General features: G+C 36.8%; 1 protein-coding gene and 1 pseudogene across 1 annotated transcript; one reads left to right on the plus strand and one right to left on the minus strand.

The window, feature by feature from the left end:
* The first annotated feature begins 7,694 nt into the window (after positions 1–7,694).
* Positions 7,695–8,666, plus strand: LOC106830834 (olfactory receptor 1J4-like). The gene has a single exon (XM_014840683.2). The coding sequence runs from the start codon at positions 7,695–7,697 to the stop codon at positions 8,664–8,666; it is 972 nt and encodes a 323-aa protein (XP_014696169.2).
* A 4,257-nt stretch (positions 8,667–12,923) lies between these two features.
* LOC106830833 (olfactory receptor 1Q1-like) lies at positions 12,924–13,867 on the minus strand (annotated as a pseudogene).
* Positions 13,868–19,552: the final 5,685 nt, after the last annotated feature.

Consider the following 19,552-nt stretch of genomic DNA (forward strand, 5'->3'; position numbering starts at 1 on the left):
ACCAATGTTGAAGAGCTTATTCCCTACTTTTCCTTGGAATTTTGTGGTATCAGGCCTTATGCTTAAGTCTTTAATCCAATTTGAACTAATTTTTGTGTATGGTGTAAGATAGGCATTCAGTTTCGTTTTTCTGTATGTGGTTATCCAGTTTTCCCAACACCATTTGTTAGAGAGACTATCTTTTCACCACTGAATGTTCTTCATTCCTTTGTTAAAAACTAATTGACAAAGATAAATGGGTTTATTTCTGGACTCTCAACTATATCCCATTGATCTATATGTTTATATTTTTGCCAGTACCACATTCTTTTGATTGCTGTAGCTTTGTAATAAGTATTAAAATAGGGACACATGAATCCTCCAAATTTGTTCTTTTTTTTGAGATTGTTTAGTGTACTCATGGTTCCTAGCAATTACAAATAAATATTAGAATTGCTTTTTCCATTTCTACAAAATAGTCCATTGGGATTTTGATAGAGATTGCACTGAATCTGTAGAACATTTTTTGGTGTCTTGTCATTTTAACAGTATTATGTCTCCCAATCCATTACTTAGGCTATATTTCCATTTATTAAGGTCTTCTTTAATTTATTTCAGCCATGTTCTGTAGTTTTTAGTGTACAAGTAGTTAAATTTACTCCAAAGTATTTTATTCTTTTCGAAGCTATTGAAATAAAATTATTTTCTTAATTCCCTTCCAGATTATTAATTTCTAATATGTATATAATATAATATAATACAACCTATTTTTCATATTGATCTTGAATTCTTTTCAAGATCTTTTCTGAGGCTTATTAACGCTGTTTCTTTATTAGTTCTTACAGCTTTCTGGTGTGGATTTTTAGGATTTCTATGCATTTGCTTTTTATAATTCTATCTCTTTATTGTTATTCTCTATTTGGTGAGAAGTCATTTCTTGGTTTCCTTTACTTCTTTGTCCATCATTTCCTTTAGCTCTTTAAACATATTTAAGACAATTGACCTATAGTCTTAGCCTAGTAAGTTCAGTGTCTGTTTTTCCTCTGGAATAGTTTCTGCAATTTCTTTTTCTTACATGTAATAATGTGTTTTCTTTTTTATCTCTATTCCTTGTAATTTTTTGTTGTAAACTGGACATTTTGAATATTATGATTTGTAAAAAAAGAAGGAAAAGGAAAAAAAAATTACTTCCCAGGTCTCCGAATATTGGCTTTGTTTTAGTACACTACTTCAACACTTAGCCAGGCTATTTACAACTCTGCCTTAGCTGGTACTTCCTGGGTGCTCTGAGTCCAAGCAAGAGGTGGAAGTTTATGACTTCTTAGATCTTTTCTGAGCATGTCTGTCTCCCTAGGCATGCATATCTTTTTCTAAGTTCCTTGCGTGTGTGGTAGCTTTAAAAGTTCATATTTCTCCCTTCCTCTGCCTCCTGCCAATCTTACTTTCTGGCTTTTAATCTGAACCATTCATTGTGTATATTGCTTGCCCCAACTGTTATTTTTCCCCTGTGGGAGAACTTGTTCACTGGCTTTCCTTCTTTTTTGAGGCCCTCCTAGTGTTCATACCCTGATGGAGATCCAAATCAGATAAAGCAAATGGAATTTCCTGTGGCAGTCCTTTGGGAAAACTCAGTCAGGTCAACACAAACACATTTCCTTGGGAACAAAGTTCACATTTCTCCCTTCAGAACCAGGTATTTGCTGTGGGAATGCAAGCTCTTGTGACCAAGACCAACTAGGGGTTTGGGATGGGTAATTTAAAATTCCACAAAGATCTTATATCCTGTTTCAGTGACTTTTCTCCTGGCTATGTGTTCTTGTTGTTGGTATAAACCTTTATCTATCTTCCAGAGTTCTGATAAGGTTGATTCTTACAGTGTTTTTTGATGTTTCTATTGAGGGACTGGAGTTTCCTATTCTGTCATTTTCTGCTGAAATCTCTCAAGGTCCTTTTTGCTCCAAATGGCTCTGTTGGCATTCAAGGCCTCCCAGTCTAAATCGCTTGCTTCTCAGTGCAACCTCACCCATCTCCCCACTGAGTTATTTCATTTGACTTACTATGTGATTGAACTAGAGTTCTTTGTTAAGTAATTTTCTCTTAGTGCATAATTGGTAGTTTGTTTTTTGTGAATGCTACATATTGAAGAAATATTTTTGTTGCCTATGATAGTTAATTTCATGTGTTACTTTGACTGGCTAAAGGGTAGCCAGATTAAACATTGCTTCTGGATGTGTCTGTGAGGCTGTTTTTGCATGTGACTAGCATTTGAATTGGTAGACTCAATAAAGCAGATTGTCCTCCCCAGTGTGGCAAACATCATCCAGTATGTTGAAAGCCTGAATGGAAAAAAGATGGAAGAAGGAGGAAGTTGCCCCATTTTTCTGCCTCACTGCTTGAGCTGGGACACCTCATCTCATTTTCTCCTGCCTCTGGTCTGGGATTTACACCATTGACTACCCTGGTTTTCAGGCTTTCATACGTGGATTGAATTCTACCATTGGCTTTCCTGGGTATCCAATCTTGCAGATAGTACATCGCAGGATTCCTCAGCCTCTATACTCATGTGAGCCAATTCCTAAATATCTTCCTGTCTATCTACCTACCTAACTATCTGTTATCTATCCTATTGATTTTTTTCTGGAGTACTGTGACTAATATATTACCTCTGTACATGCCATGCTTTTTTAAGAAATAAGCTTATTCTGATATTTCTAATTAAGGGATATTTCTGATACAAATAACCAGAACAGAATATTATTCATTACTCAGCTTCATTGTCAATTCATTGAAGATATTTTATCATCTCTACTTCTGCCCACTCTTCTCCTTATTGCCTTGAAACAAATCCCAGATGTCAAAAAATTTCATCAATATATATTTCAATGCCAATCTTCAAAGAATAAGGACTTTTTAAAAAACACAATCTCAATGCCATTATCATACCTGAAATTTAGAAAAATATATATTTTAATATCATCAAATGCTCAGTATTGAAATTTTCAATTGTTTCATGAGTATAATAAAATGTTTTTATAGTTTTTAAAAATTGGGACTCCAATAAGATTCACTCGTTATGGTTGGTTGTTTAGTCTTTTCAGTCTCTTTCTTCTCTATCTCTTTCTCTTTTCCTCCTCTTCTTGTCTCTCTATCTCCCCACTCTGCTCTGTCTCATGCAATTTATTTATGGAAGTCATCGTGTAATTTGTCTGTGGAATTCTCTACAGTCTGGATTTGTCTGATTTTATTAATATATTATAGTTTAACATGTTTCTCTGTGCTCTGTATTTTCCATAAGTTGAAATAGAATGTAGAAGCTGATTGATCAGATTCACGTTTGACTTTTAGAAAGAGGAGACTACTTCATAGGTGGTGTTGTGTTCTTCCATCAGTGGGAGATGTAATGTCAGGTTGTACCACTTTTTTGGTGAAATTAGAAGGTGTTCAATGTCTATGTCTATTCTTTATAGCAGTAATTAAAGCAGATATGTATGTAGATGGGCAGGGGCAAGGAGTCATATGAAAGGAGTAAAAACAGCCTAAAATCCAGGACTGTCTGCTTAGAGTGAGGTGGGTAGAAATGAGTCACACCCAATCATTTTCAGTCCCTTTATCTCCTACCTCAAAGTCTGGGGTGGGAGGGCATTTGACAATCCCATAAGCTTGTATCCCTTGGGGGAAGAAGTGACTTCCCCAAAGTAAGTAGATTTGTTAGAAAATGAAATAGATCCTCTGCAAACAAAAATAAATGTTTTACATTTTTGAGAAAATTGATTACATTTTGATCAATTAAAATTTCTTTGTGTCTGATTTGATCATATTTACCAAGTAGTAGTTTGGTTTTCTGGCTTGTGAGTGAGTTTCTTCTGTGAAGGTCCATGGTGGAAATTACTGATATATTTCCAATTTTCGTTAATTTCCACAATATGTACTCTGTATCAATAAGCCATATGTAATTATTATTATATTTTAAAGTGAGACAAAGAATCACTCAAATTTGCATATAATATCAGATTTTTCAATATAGTGCTCCACCTCCTGCTGTTTCATTTAGACTCAAAACTTGTTTAAGTGATCTGTGGATGATAGTTATAAAATAGATGAGCAAAATGGCTAGGTGAAATCCAGCAGAAGGATGCAATTGACTGAGGCAAGAAATGAGAAAGTCATTAGATAGCAGAATGGAAACAAGACAACAGTCAGAGTTGTACTACTGCTATGTCATAAAGCCTCATGCCTTGCAACTAATTCAGCTGGGTCAAGATGTTTAGATTAATAGCAAACACTTAATAATTACAGAAAGGAGAGGTTAGAAAAGATGCCTTCTTGGAATGAGGAAATGGGAATTGATTTCCTCTTGGAGTTTCTTCTTGCCCAGTTGTTGACATGATGTAAGGCTACGTTGTACCCCAAAGGTAGATCTTCCCTACAGACACAAATTGTTTTCAGAAACTTTATGGTTTTTGCCTTAATGAGATCTAGGTATCAGGAAAGAGAAGGATGAGACTCCTGATCTACAGTCCCAGTTGATAAAAGAAGGTAGAAGGGCTCATCTCATTCTAATAATATTTCATATGAACATAATTGGAGCCTCATGGGGTTGGTAGAGTCCCAGAGTGAGTACATGTAAGTAAGGCTGCCTCATTGGAATGAGCTTTCCTATAGGAAGGTTTTTACAAAAAATGACAAAAATAAAATCCCTAATTTTGTGAGAATGTGGCAAAGAGAGAGTGTAACTCTACCCAGACTTTCTAACTTGAGTATATGTTAGATAGAGAGAAAAGGTGAGGAAAAGGTTACACTCTGTCCTAGTAGTAAATAGAAAGGGATTCAAAATTAAGAAATTGTAATTCCCTTATAGAAAATAGTGTGTAATGTTGGTACCAAGAACACCAAATAATAGAATGAGGTGCAAATATTATAGCCAAAAGAAGCAATGGGATGGAGGAGTTGTCAATTGTAACACAGAAAGATATGTTTTGGAGTGAAAATATGAGGGCTTAGATGGAGAGTATAGTCACACAATCAGAGAGGGAATGGAGAGCCATTTCACAGTTCTGAGGTGCAAGAAATGTTTTCCTGAAGATGTAATTTATTTTGTGAGAGTTTTGAAGATATATTCTTGAGACAGAGAAAAAGAGGTGTGAATTACCCACCTCAGATTCTACTTTTGTGATTCATCAAAACAGGGGAACAGACTAGAAATAGAATTTATACCAAGAATGTGTTAAGTAGAACATATTCCTAACATTTAGTTATTGATAAAACAATGAAGACTTATATGTACCTTGGTGCTTTCATCAAAGGAAAAGTCATGAATAAGTAGGATTAGAGCTTGACACTCTGGCTCTCTCCCTTCTCTGTGACTCTAAATGCCCCTGAAGCACCAGGTGGGCACTCAGAAATCTAAGACACTTTTCTTTCTCATTGCAGGTATTCTTTTGTTTCTGTTTTTATTCTTCACCCAGAGTTCAATTTAGTTTACTATCTTGAGGTATTAAAATCTGTATATGTGTTCATCTTCATATCTCTCCTAAATGACTTCTCTGTCATTACTCCTCTCTCTGTATTCCCTAACATGAGCATCTTTAATCCCTTACAGTTATCTTAATAGAATCCATGGAATTTAGGCTCTGATGAGAATAATGTTGAGATATTGGAAAATAGGAAAGATATAGACACTAGTCTTGAAGAAGTCAGCCAACAAGAGCTTTACCAGTGCTTATGACTCTTTTTGCATATAATTAGCTTAAAAACACAGTTTTGCTTTGCTTGGAAATAATTGGCTCTCCATGTTACCACATTCTTAGCCTCAGAATGGATGAATCTATACTCTTTGCCACTTTTTCCTTCTTGGAGACCATTTTCTCTCACCCTTTCCCCATGAAAGGACTGATTTCATCTCTCTCCCTTCCCATCTCTTCGTCTCTTTCAACTTCATCTATACCTTCATGTAGACAGCTCCATTTGGCCACTGCCTTGGATGAGTGACAGGATCACAAGAGCATATAGTTTGAGCTGCATTTACTAACACAGAGAAGGATATAGGAAGAAATAAAGACAAAAGAACAGACACTGGAAAAGGTAAAGGTTCTTTATCTTTTAAGCTGCAGCTCCATGTATGATCTTTAGAGTAAAGAAAGCACCAAGAGGTATGTCCTTGAAATAGTTGTTTTCTTTACTGAATGTTAGGAATATTCTCCTTTAGTCAGGTGGAACACTGGATTCATCAAAGAACAAATGAAACAATAGCACATCATTTGGCTCCACCATGAAAATATTTACATAATTATACTAACGTAAATATTGTTTACTGAAGTCCAGCTTTTACCTGGAAGACTTAACTATGGTTATAAATCATAATTTATATGTTTTCAATATTGACAATATACAAACCAAGGTACAGCTTTCCAAAGATTGGGAAGTTGTTGGAGTGAGGAAGATAAGTGGACTCTGAAGTTGATGCAGAAATATAGATTTAAGTATACCATTTAAAAGCAGAAAAGCAATTCACTGAAGAACTACAATAATCATCAAAAGATCATGGAAAAGAAGAGAGAATAGTGGGAAAAATGTAAACAAGATAAAACTTCATCTTTCATAGTAGAGAGTTGAAAGATATCTTAAATGGGTAAAACTGGTACATAGATGTATAATAAGTAGCATGTTATCTAGAATCATAGAGGTAGGAACCACCAAAAGAGTTAAAACTAAACAGGAAGGTGAGAAAACTTACGGTTAAAGATCTCTGCTTTTTATTATATTATCTTATACTATAGTATTTTAATTATTTTTCTCACATTCATGAAAAAATATATCCTCATGTATTTAGCAGCCTCTAGAAGTTACCTCTTCAGCATACCATATAGATCTGCCTACAGAGAAATCCTGAGCCAAAAAGACATGAGAATTCCATCCACTGGAATATTATATTATTTACTAAAAATTAAACATTAATAACTTTAATGATTATATTAACCATTGCTACTTTTATCTCAGGTAAGTGCACTTGACTTAATGGAACAAGAACTCTCCTAATAAAAGAACAAATTTGAGATTCTTGACATAGAAATGTAGGAGCAGATCTTCACTCCAGTGTCCCATCAGAGATGTAGAGACTTGGATATCTGGCTGGAGCCTTGGCATCTTTCCCCTCCCTTGTCAAGTCTGACAACCAGTGAAGTGTGTTGCTTAAGTCCAGCAAAACTATAGACTGTTGAGTCTAGATTTTGTCACTCAGATCCTATAAGACATTCAACAGAGTAAGTCGCTTTGCTTTAGATTTCTCACCTCTCATAGGAGATCAAAAGTAGTTTCTATTATATGAGATTGTTGTGAGGATCAGATGTATGATATTTCATATGCTCTCTAGCACATAGAAATCACCAAAGAAATTCTGTGTTTAGTGATGCCTTCCTTGTTATACAGTGAATTTAATAAAATCATGTGTGATTTATCCTACTGTCCTTAGTGTCAATCAAATTGAGAGATTGCAAGTCAATCTTGCAATAAGTCCATAAGTGAATCTGGAATAAACTAAAGAGTGAGTGAGTGAGTAGATGGATAGAAAGAAAATGGCAAAGGGAAGGAATTAAAGAAAAAATACTTTTGGAAACTAGGGACGTCTATGCAAGGGAAGACATTTTCTAAAAACTATCCCATAATAAACTTGAGCATTATTTGATCTTTGTTTTTGCAGGTGATGTAGATCATGTTTTATGGCCACTAGAAATAGAACAGAAGTAATTGAATTTGTTTTATTGGGCCTGGCAAGTTGGCCAGAGATGCAGCCAATTATTTTTGGGATTGTCCTTGCCATGTACCTGGTGGCAGTTATGGGTAACGCCCTGTTAGTAATTGGTGTTCTCTTGGACTCCAAGCTTCAGACTCCCATGTATTTCCTGCTCAGCCAGCTTTCATTCATTGACATATTTCTCACAACCATCACTGTTCCCCAGATGCTGGTGCACATGCTGCCTGTGAATAGAACCATCTCCTTTAACTGCTGCATAATCCAGCTTTTCTTTTTTATGACTGTGGGCAGCATGGAAGGCCACTTGCTGGCTGCCATGGCCTATGATCGCTGTGCTGCCATCTGTGACCCCTTAAGATACTCTGCCATCATCAGCCATCGCCTCTGTCTACGCATAACCTTAACCTCATGGGTGGTCGTTAGCCTCAACAGCCTTCTTTATAGTGTGCTGGTCACCCGCTTAACCTTCTGTGGCAATGAGGTCACCCACTTCTTCTGTGACATCACACCCTTGCTGAAGCTCTCCTGCACCCTGCCAGTGGTCAATGAAATGCTAATATTTACTGAGGGTGTAGCTGTGGTGGTCAGCCCCTTCTTCTTCATTTTAGGTTCCTATGCCCGCACTGGGGTTGCCATAGTCCGCATGCACTCAGTTGCTGTCCTGCACAAAGCCCTGTCCACCCGTAGCTCCCACGTCATGGTTGTGCTGCTCCTGTATGGCTCTGTGATCCGCATGTACCTCCGGCCATCTTCCAGCTATGACTTGGACCAGGATCGCCAGATTGCCATCTTTTACACAGTAGTTACACCTATGCTAAACCCACTTATCTATAGCCTGAGGAACAAAGAGGTTAAGGGAGCTCTGCAAAGGCTTTTCAGGAAACTGTGCATCTTGGGAAACTTCCAACCTGATTCCCAGGCAAACAGAGAATGGTAGCACATCTCCTGAGCCCAAGGAGTTAAGATGTAACTTTAAAATGCCTCAAGTATAGGGGTTATACTCCTAAGAACTGGCATGGTTAACATTCCTGTGGAATAATCTTCCTTGTCGTCTCCCTCTTGTTTGTATCTGAGAAGAAGTTAGTTCATGAATGAATAGCTCTGGTCTCCATCGACTGACCTAGAATCTCTTTGCATTGGAACTGAAAAGATATTTTCAAATCACCAAACCAGAACTTCTCATTTTTCAGATCTAATATGTTGCATAGATGATTACTAAGCCAAATTACTACCAATCAGAATGGCCTGCAGAACTTTGCTCATTTTAATGATGGTGTGACATGTACTTTTCTTCAGAGAGAAATCAAAATGAGTTACAATATCATTGTACAGAGGCATGATTTTTGAGGAAACCGTAGAGTAGCCTAAACCTCTCTTAAAATTGTAATAATTTTATGGTATCCTGTAATTTTCAACTTACAGTGATAATAAACAGCTAGATATTTATAATGACTGAATTATTCTATCTGAGCTTTTGTATCACTCCATAAAACTTCACTGATAGTGGAGACTGAAGGAGAGTTTTCACAGTGGCTCTTACTCCAGAAGTAGGTGGTCAGATTTGGGACATATGGTAAGTAGAGCTGTGTAGATACATTGATAAACTAGATGTAATATGCAAGGGAAAAAGAAAAATCAAACATGGACTGTGAAAGTGGGTGGAATTAGTGTGCCATTTATTTATATGGGGAAGGTTCTGTGGAAGTGGAGGGCTTACAGATTTGGTTGGGGGGAATCCATAACTCTGTTTTGGACATGTTAACTTTGAGATATCTTTCCAAGTGAAAATATTTCATAGGCAGTCGAATACATAATTCTTGAACCTCATGGAGAGGTCTTGTCTTGAGATAGAAATGTCACAACAAAATGTAAATGACATTTGAAACTATGGACTGGACAAAATCACCTATTAAGAGAGTATAGTAAAGAGAAGTATGGACAGAGCCCTGAGGTGGGTGAGCACTTCAACATTTAGAGTCTGGGGGAGGAAGTAGCAAAGGAGACTGAAAAGTGGCCATTAGTAGGAAGAAAGTAGGTAAATTTAGTATGTCAGAATCCTGGAAAAGAGTATGTCCAGAATATAGGAGTAGTCACTCTCTCAAATGTAGTTGAGAGGTCATTAATGAGAACATATAATTGATTATTAGATTTTGCAAGATATAGATTATTTGAAACTTTGATAGGAGGAGTTAAGTGAAATGTTAGGAGGAAGATTTCAATTACAGCCATTTTATGATAAAATTGCAATAGAGGAAGTGGAGGCCATGATGATAGACACGTTGAAAGTATACTCATTTGAGGAGGTAGACAAAACGTCATGTGCAATTTGAGGTGTCATGTGTAAAATGAGTCAAGAGAGAATTTCTTCTAATTTTTGTAAAGACTAATGACATTAAGCATGTTCATTTGCTGATAGAAATTCCAATATATAGTTAAAAATTAATGATTCAAGAGAGAAAGTAGTTAATTGAAAATAAAATTCTTGAAAGGGGATGTGTATCTATTAAAGTGATGATTTTATCTAGAAAATGAACCACTTCTTCCCCCGTAACAAAAGGAAGTCAGAGATTTGGATTCAGATGGAGGTGGGCTGGTAGATTTGATGGAGGGAAGATGACATATACTTGAAGACACTTCAGCAGACAGTGGTGTGAGCAGGATTGCTTTAGAGAATCATAAAAAAGAAAATATGTAAAATATGCTAGAGTTTCGGAAAGTAAAGTACTAGGAAATGTGATGATAATCCACAACTCTGCCACTATTGAGCACCCATTTGGGCATTTTGTTCTCTGGTTTACTATTACTCAAATAAGCATGGTGGGGCGATATTCTCCAATATTCAGGTAATCAAATAAAGTCACAAATAAGCAAAATTTTGGAATTACTCAGGGCTGGGATTTTGCCAGTAAAGCAAGAGGAGGCAAGAGAATTAAAGGGGTTTCCAAGAAGGTGGTTATAATTCTGGGCCATAAACTGTATTGTTAAGTTGGGAAGGAAGGACGTAAATTAGGTAGTAGATAATAAAGAAGAATTTCAAGGGATAATGGATCTCAATGGTGTCAGAAAATTGTTGGAGTTGGAGAATTAAATTATATAAACTGAAAGAATAGGAGCCAACAGGAAGGGAAATGTTTAAAACTGAGCTTTCACCAGTGGTGCAATTATTTGTAATGGCAAAGTCTGAGATATGACCATATGAATGGGTGGCTGAGATGGGGTGAATACATGTTGCTATGTGGATAAACCATTTATATGAATATTGGAATTTCCAAAAATGATAATTAAATTGTGGTGGAGAGAGTTAGAGAAACAGATGCTGAAGTCATCAAGGAATGAGGGAGAAATACCAGAAATTTTTTTCCTTATTTTAAAATTTAATTTATGTTTAAAAATAAAAATTGTAGGGGCCAAGCTAATTGCTGAGTGGTTAAGATCATGTGTTCCATTTTGGTGGCCAGGGCTTCACCAGTTTGGATCCTGGGCATGGACCTATCACCACTTGTTAGGCCCTGCTGTGGTGATATCCCACATAGAAACACCAGAATGACCTACAACTAGGATATACAACTATGTACTGGGCCTTTGGGTAGAAAAAGAAAAGAAAAGAAGATTGGCAACGGATGTTATCTCAGGCCTAATCTTCATCACCAAAAAAATAAATGTATATATTTAAGGTGTACAACATGATGATTTGATATACATATACATAGTGAAATGAGACAAGCTAATTAACATACCATCTCCTCACATCATTAACCATGTTTCTGTGTCTAATAAGAGCACCTGGAATCTACTTTTTTAGCAAGTTTCCAGTATTCAATACAATAGTATTAACTATAGTCATCATGATGCACATTAGAACTCTAGACTTAATCATCCTACATACTTTCAACTTTGTATCCTTTGACCAACATCTCTCCATTTCTCCCAACTCCCTGTCACTGGTAACATCTGTTTCTACTCTCTGCTTCTATGTATTCGACTTTTTTAGATTCCACATATAGAGGTATCATGCAGTTTTGTTTTCTTTCTGTGTCTGGCTTATTTCATTTAGCATAATATCTTCCAGTTTTACCCATTTTGTTGCAAATGGAAGGCTAACCTTCTTTTTAAAGGCTGAATAATATTCATGTGTGTGTGTGTGTGTGCGTATGCCACAATTTCTTTATCCATTCATCTGTTCCTCATGTCCAATGTTGATTGGGCAGCAGAAAAATATCCAGTATTAGACAAGTTGTTCATACCAACTATAGAAAAGATCGGGAGCATGCTAAGACAAAAGGAGTTTAAGTTATGCCCGAATGGTGCAGCTAATGAAGGTTAATAAAATGCAAGTTGGAGAGCTGTGACAGTGCTTAATTCTTGAACTTCTATAACTCCTGACCCCATAATGGAAATTTGTCATTATGTCCATTTTCCCATATTGGAGTAGTTTCCCAATTTCATTTGTCTTGGTAGGAGGCAGAACCTCCTTCTGCCTTATAGAGAATAAAAACAGCAGTATTGCTTTCCTTGTTTCCCAGGAACCAGAGCATGGGTGAGTGACCCAAGACTTGGCCAATCACATGTACCACCTTAGTTTGAATCTAGAGGTGCTGCTGCAAAGAATAAGTGGGCAGTTCTTTCTGGAGGTGATCACACTTGGTTTTCAGGCCTCCAAGAGCTATTCCCAGTGACTATTGCTGATAGTGTTGGTGAGGGTACAAGAGGCAGTGAACAGAGTTTGGTGACTAAAGTGATGACCTCATCAGACCCGTTCTGGGATATGATTTTGACTATATGACCTTTCTTATTCTTGTCCATTTTATTGAGTCTGGTTGCTTAGCTTTCTTAGAAATGCATGAATTCCACATTTCCTTTCAATAAACTTATTATATCCATCAATCAACTAAATCAAAAGAATTAATTTCTGTTGCCTGTGTCTAAGAACTCTGAGAGTTGCAACCCTAGTGCTTAATGGAAGGCCCAGAGAACACTCTCAATTTTGATTACAGCCATGCTCGTTGTTTATACTAAATATATAGTTTCATGTGCTTTGGGTTTAAGGGATAACTCAGGATAGTACATAATGAGACAATTCATTATATGTATCTAATTTAGACATTTCTGAAACATTCTAAAGGAAGCAGATCTGTGAAGGACAAAACTTTTTCCCCAGAATCATAGGTAAAACTTGGAACTATATTTTAGGGTTTTATCTAAAGAAAGAAGGCCATATTCTGTCTATAAATCTCCTGAGGACTCCTTTGAAATCCCCATTTCTCAGGTTATAAATGAAGGGGCTCAGCATGAGGGTCACCACTGTGTACATGACTGTCAGGTTGAAAACCTTGGTCACTAAGTAGCTGGAAAAGCGTTGGAAGTGGACCCAAGTGAGGGTGCCATAGAATATGGCCACCACAGTGAGTTGGGGGCCATGGGTCAAAAGAGCTCTCCACTTGCCCTTGGCTAACAGGATCCAGAGGACTGCTGAGATGATGCAGGCATAGGAGGCAATGATGAAAGCCAAGTCTCCCTTGATGACAATGACACTTTCTGTGTGAATCATCAGCATGTTGAGGTGAATGCTGGAGGGTATAGCTCCAGCACTTTATCAGAGGGTAGAGCTCACAGAAGAAGTGAAGGATCCTGTTATCTGCACAGAAGATCAACTGGCCCGTGAGAAAGGTGTGCAGCAGGGAATGAAGATGGGAGAGGATGTGGCACACATCTGTGAACACAGCATTCTAGTCAGCATCATAGTGTAGCAGAAAGATGACAGATGGCAATATATCTGTCATAGGCCATCATAGCCAGGAGGAAGTTTTCCATGGCTGCAAAGCAAAGAAAGAAATAAGGCTGGGCTAAGCAGCCGATGTAGGAAGTGGCTTTTCTAGGAGAGAAAATGTTCTGTAGCATCTTGGGGACTGTGGTGGAGGTGAGTCAGATGTGTGCCAAAGCCAAGTTACTGAGGAAAATGTACATGAGGGAGTGGAGGTGTGAAGTAGAGATGATCAGTGTGAGGATGGCAAAGTTTCCAGAAATGTTGATTGCATACATGAGTAGAAAAAGAAGGAAGAGTGGGATCTGCTCTTATGGATGGGTAGAAATGCCTAAGAGAACAAAATGGGACACACTGGTCCAGTTGGTATTGTCCATCTGTTGCCATAAACAGAATTATTTTGATAGACTTAGACATCTGAGCAGGCCATTGAGTTAATCTCAATTTTGTGCCCCAACGTAAACGACACATGGTTTTGACAAAGGAATCAAGTGCTTAATTGTTTTCCAAAATAATGAAGTATGGATTTTTCATTGTCATTAACATCATCACTCTCAAGTAGCTAAAATTTACAGAGCATTTACCTTGAACCAGGGATTTTGCTGCATTATTACATTTAATTCTTACAATAACCCCATGAGGCAATTGCTGCTACTACTATTATTATTGTTATACTATTTATTATTTTCCCAGTATTACAAATTAGAAAACTGAGACATGAAAAGTTTAAGCTCATAAAGGGCAAAATCTGAATTTAAAGTCATGCTTATCTGGCTCTAAAATATATACTAGTGGCAGTATATAACACAACTCTCCAAGTTAAAACCAAGACAACTTATTCATGGTTATAAGACCTGCTGATGGTCTACATAACCAACGAATATTTCTGCTGAAAGGAACTTCAGAGATCATTTGGTCCAACAATTTCTTTTTTTGTTTCTTTTTCGAGGAAGATCAGCCCTGAGCTAACCACTGCTGATCCTCCTCTTTTTGCTGAGGAAGACTGGCCCTGAGCTAACATCCACGCCTATCTTCCTCTACTTTTATACGAAGGATGCCTACCACAGCATGGCTTTTGCCAAGCAGTGCCATGTCCGCACCTGACCAGCGAATCCCGGGCCACTGACAAGCTGAACATGAGAACTTAACCACTGCGCCACTGGGCCAGCCCCATCCAACAATTCCTATTTTGAGAAATGTATAAACCCCTTATGGTACTCAAAGACTTCTCAAAGACTGCATAGATACAGTTTTAGGAAAATAAGTTTCCATATTCTCAACTTCTATATTTCTCTTTTCTAAAATCATTTGACTTCAAGATGTCACTTTATACATTATTCTGTCTCCCAGTTAACAAAGGAAAGACATACTTCCATCCCAAATCTTACTAGATGCATTGACTATGGCTATAAAAACTGGAAAGTAGTTAAACGAAGGGACGATTAGAAATATTAAGAAAATGAATGACTTTTTGACCAGATAACAAATCCATTTTCAGATCAGGGGATTTCCAATTCTTTGTTCTTCAAAATAATTGAAGAAGGAGACCTAAGGTAGTTGCCAGCTCATCTTTAAAAATAATTCTTGATAATATGCACCACTGGTTTCTGTCCTATTAGTTGGACAGCATTCAAGGGTGACATTACTGTAGCGAAATTCTTTCAATTCCCATTTACTCATGTGAGTGAACAGCTGCTACATTATAACAACAAAAAATAGCTATTGAATAGATTCTGCTTTCTGACTCATTCTATCAATAAGTAATACTCATTTATGGATAAATTAACTAATTAAAAACATGTTAATTAGATACCTTTAAATAAAACTTTATTATTTAGATTTAGCAATTATTTTCAAAATTTGCGCTGTGTCAAGTGGAACTATATGAAATTGCCATGTGTGTACATCAAAATAGGTGAATATTGGCAAATTCATGTAACTAAAGCTAACAATTATATGATTTTGATCCATTGTTTACTACTAATAACTATGATTTTTAATGCAAACATATATTCAATTTTTTTTGAGGAATATTAGTCCTGAGGTAACATCTACCATGAATCCTCCTCTTTTAGCTTTTGTTTGTCAAAGACAAACTTCACAATATGTACAACATTGTGCAAAGGATCAAATTTAAGAAAGATGGTCCTCCCTCCAGAAATGATTGAGAGCCTGCGTAGGAGCTGTCTGAGGTGCTCAGAAACTGCTATGTGGTGTGCAGCCCTAAATGAAAATACTCACCTTCCTATGGACCCCCGACTGGACCGAAATGGGCTGAGCTCGGCACTTCTATCCTGCCTCAGGCAGCACGTGAGGCCATGTCTTGTTTTGACAGCAGCTCAGAGCTGTACACTCAAGGAAGACATAAGAAGTTGCCCAGCACAGAAGAAAGAAAGGCATCAGGTCAGGGTTGAAGGGGAAGAACAGCCAGACTCCTGGGTGTGGTTCTGCTTGTCAGCGACAGGAAGGCATAATCTGATAAAGGTGCTGGGAGGTTCTATCATGTGCTTCCTCAAGATTCCCATGGTTCTCACTAGCATGGAGTCCTAAGTGTATCATTGTCCAAACTTGGTGCCTTCTCTGAAGAGTGGAGCCCATGAGGCAGTGCTTCCAATGTTAGTATTTGTGACCGAGGCTTAGCAGCTCGGGAGATCCCAGGAGGATGGCCAGGACCTGGAAAATCAGCCTGAACATGGGGTTCTCTGACATGTGCTCCAAAATTTGACTCTGATAAGAAAGCCTACTAAAACTTAGATACAGTTAAGGCATGAATGGGGAGTGTTCCTGCCCTGAGTTCTTGAAGATGTGGCCTCTGGCTTTACACTTCTTTTAAGTGATACACGCTTACTTTTCTATTGGGATGTAGTTGACATATAACATTATATTAGTTTCAGTTGTACAACATAATGATTCAATATTTGTATATCTTGCATAATGATCACCACGATAAACCTAGTTAACATTCATTGCCACACATAGTTAACAATTTTTTCTTGTCATGAGAACTTTCAAGATCTACTCTCTTAGCAACTTTCAAATATATAATATTGTATTATTAACTATAGTTACATTAACCATAGTTTTACATTTCTTTTCAGTTATACACACATTTTTAAAAATGCTTAGCAGTAAAACTTGCATCAAGCGAAGAATGAGAGTCTGTATCTCACCTTCCATATTGCTCTCTTGGGGTAATCGCTGTTAATGTTTCACGTGTACCCAATCACACACATTTTGCTACGCACATATGTGTATGTACAATTTTGTTTTTCCAAAAATGGTATCAATTGTTCTGTAGTTTTGTTTGTTTCTCTTATCAATGTATAATTGACCTCTTATGTCACCATCATATCTACCTCATTATTTTAAAAGTATTTCATAGAATATTGGATGTAACACAAGTTATAAACATTTCCACATTTCCCTACCCATGCCACTTGCTTATCTCCTTTTTTTGACTATTGCAAAAGCAATGCTACACGTATTTCTCTTACAGATATCTCTGTGTACACGTATTATTCTAGAAATGGAAATGGTAGATGGAAGTGAATGTGCATTGTTAATTTCAATTGGCACCACCAGATTTGTCCTTCAAAAAGTTTGAACCAACTTATACAACCTCCAAGAGCATATGAGAGTGCCCTTTTCCACACAGCCTAACAGCACTGTTTGAAAACTCTTTACTGGTTCCCCAAAGAAACAAGACTTTATGACACTTTACTTTTTATTTTCTTAATTGCTGGGGGAATGTTTTCGTATTTTTTTTTTTTTTACCATTTTAGTTGTTTTCCTCTTTGAATTTTCCAACTATATTTTTGCCCATTTTTCCTATGTGATGGTTGTGTTTTTGTCATTGATTTGTAGGGTTTATGATGTGATTAGGAAATAATCTCTTATTTTTTCCTTCTTGATCTTCCTCATAACTCTCTGTTCTCAGCATCCAGCTTGGATGGACATTTTCTATTTTACTTGTGATCTGTTCATTCTGGGAACATAAATCATTAGTTTCCCTAGAAAGGGAGATGGAACTTTTCTTATCAGCTCTCATATCAGTCATCTCTCAAAATCTTAAACTCACGTGGACACAGATATTGAACACACATACTTGGCAATAAAAACAGGTTACAAATGTCAAGTGTTTACTATATGTCAGGCATTCTGTTTAAAGTGCTCAAATGCCTTTATGTAATTTAATCATCACAGTAACCATATGCATTGTCCTCATGTTCATTAGAGCATTCTTCATGATAGCCAAGATATGGAAACATCTTAAGTGTCTGTCAACAGATGAATGGGTAAGGAAAGTGTTGTATATATATATACATACCATGGAATATTACTTAGCCATGAGAAAAGAAAGAATTTGGGCCATTTGTGACAATATGGATGAAGCTTCAGGGTTTATGCTAAGTGAAATAGGTCAGACAAAGAAAGTCAAATTCCATATGATTTCAGTTAGATGTGGAATCTAAAAAAGCCAAACTCATAGAAACAAAGAGTAGAATGGTGGTTTCCAAGTGCTAGGGGTGAGTGAAATGGAAAGAGGTCAAAAGGTATAAATTTCCAGCGATAAGATGAATAAGTTCTGGGGATATAATGTACAACATGGTGACTGTAGTTTACAATACTGTACTGTGTATTTTAAAGTTGCTAAGAGTGTAGGTCTTAAATGGTCTCACCTCACACACACAAATAACTATGTGAGATAATGAATGTGTTAAGTAAACTTACATGGTAATCATTTAACAATATATGCATATGCCAAATTATCTAGTTCTTCATCTTAAACTTACACAACATTATATGTTAATTGTATCTCAAGAAAGCTGGAAAACATAAACATTAAACAATTTTTTAAAAACAAGCAAAACTAAACTGTAGAGTTTAGGCACACATGTGTATATGGTAGAAAAGAAAGTAATTAATATAAAATGTCAGAATAGTGGTTACTTTTATGGGAGAGAGAGGAGTAACAACTTGATAGAGGCACAAAGGCAGTTTCTGGAATGCCAGCAATGATCGACTTCTTGAATGAATGGTAGCACTTAGGTGTTTGCTTTGCTGTAAGTCAGCAAAGTGTGAAATAAAAATTAGAAATTAAAATATTTTTTTCTAATTTTTTTATTTTAATTAAGATTATGATAGATTACAACCTTGTGAGATTTCAGTTGTACATTATTGTTAGTAATGTTGTGGGCACACCACTTCACCCTTTGTACCCTCCCCCCATCCCCCCTTTTCCCTGGTAACCACCGATCGGTTCTCCATGTCTATATGTTAACTTCCACCTATAAGTGGGGTCTTTCTCTGTCTGGCTTATTTCACTTAACGTAATACCCTCAAGGTCCATCCATGTTGATGCGAATGGAACAATTTGGTCCTTTTTTATGGCTGAGTAGTATTCCATTGTGTATATATACCATATCTTCTTTATCCAGACATCAGTTTCTGGGCATTTAGGTTGGTTCCACGTCTTGGCTATTGTAAATAATGCTGCGATGAACATAGGGGTGCATGGGATTCTTGGGATTGCTGATTTCAGGTTCTTAGGATAGATACCCAGTAGTGGGATAGCTGGGTCATAGGGTATTTCTATTTTTAACTTTTTGAGAAATCTCCATACTGTTTTCCATAGTGGCTGCACTAGTTTGCATTCCCACGAACAGTGTATGAGGGTTCCTTTTTCTCCACAACCTCTCCAACATTTGTCACTTTTGGTTTGGGATATTTTTGCCAATCTAACGGGTGTAAGGTGATATCTTAGTGTAGTTTTGATTTGCATTTCCCTGATGATTAGTGATGATGAACATCTTTTCATGTGTCTCTTGGCCATACTTATATCTTCTTTGGAGAAATGTCTGTTCATGTCCTCTGCCCATTTTTTGATCGGGTTGTTTTTTTTTTGTTGTTAAGCTGTGTGAGTTCTTTGTATATTATGGATATTAATCCTTTGTCGGATAAGTAGTTTGTAAATATTTTTTCCCAATTAGTGGGCTGTTTTTTTGTTTCAATCCTGTTTTCCCTTGCTTTGAAGAAACTCTTTAGTCTGATGAAGTCCCATT

The sequence above is a fragment of the Equus asinus genome, chromosome 10 (genome assembly GCF_041296235.1).
Source record: "Equus asinus isolate D_3611 breed Donkey chromosome 10, EquAss-T2T_v2, whole genome shotgun sequence".
Lineage (NCBI taxonomy): Eukaryota > Metazoa > Chordata > Mammalia > Perissodactyla > Equidae > Equus > Equus asinus.

Excerpts from the sequence above, each read along its gene's own strand:
- LOC106830834 (XM_014840683.2), top strand. The coding sequence starts at position 7,695 with ATGGCCACTAGAAATAGAACAGAAGTAATTGAATTTGTTTTATTGGGC.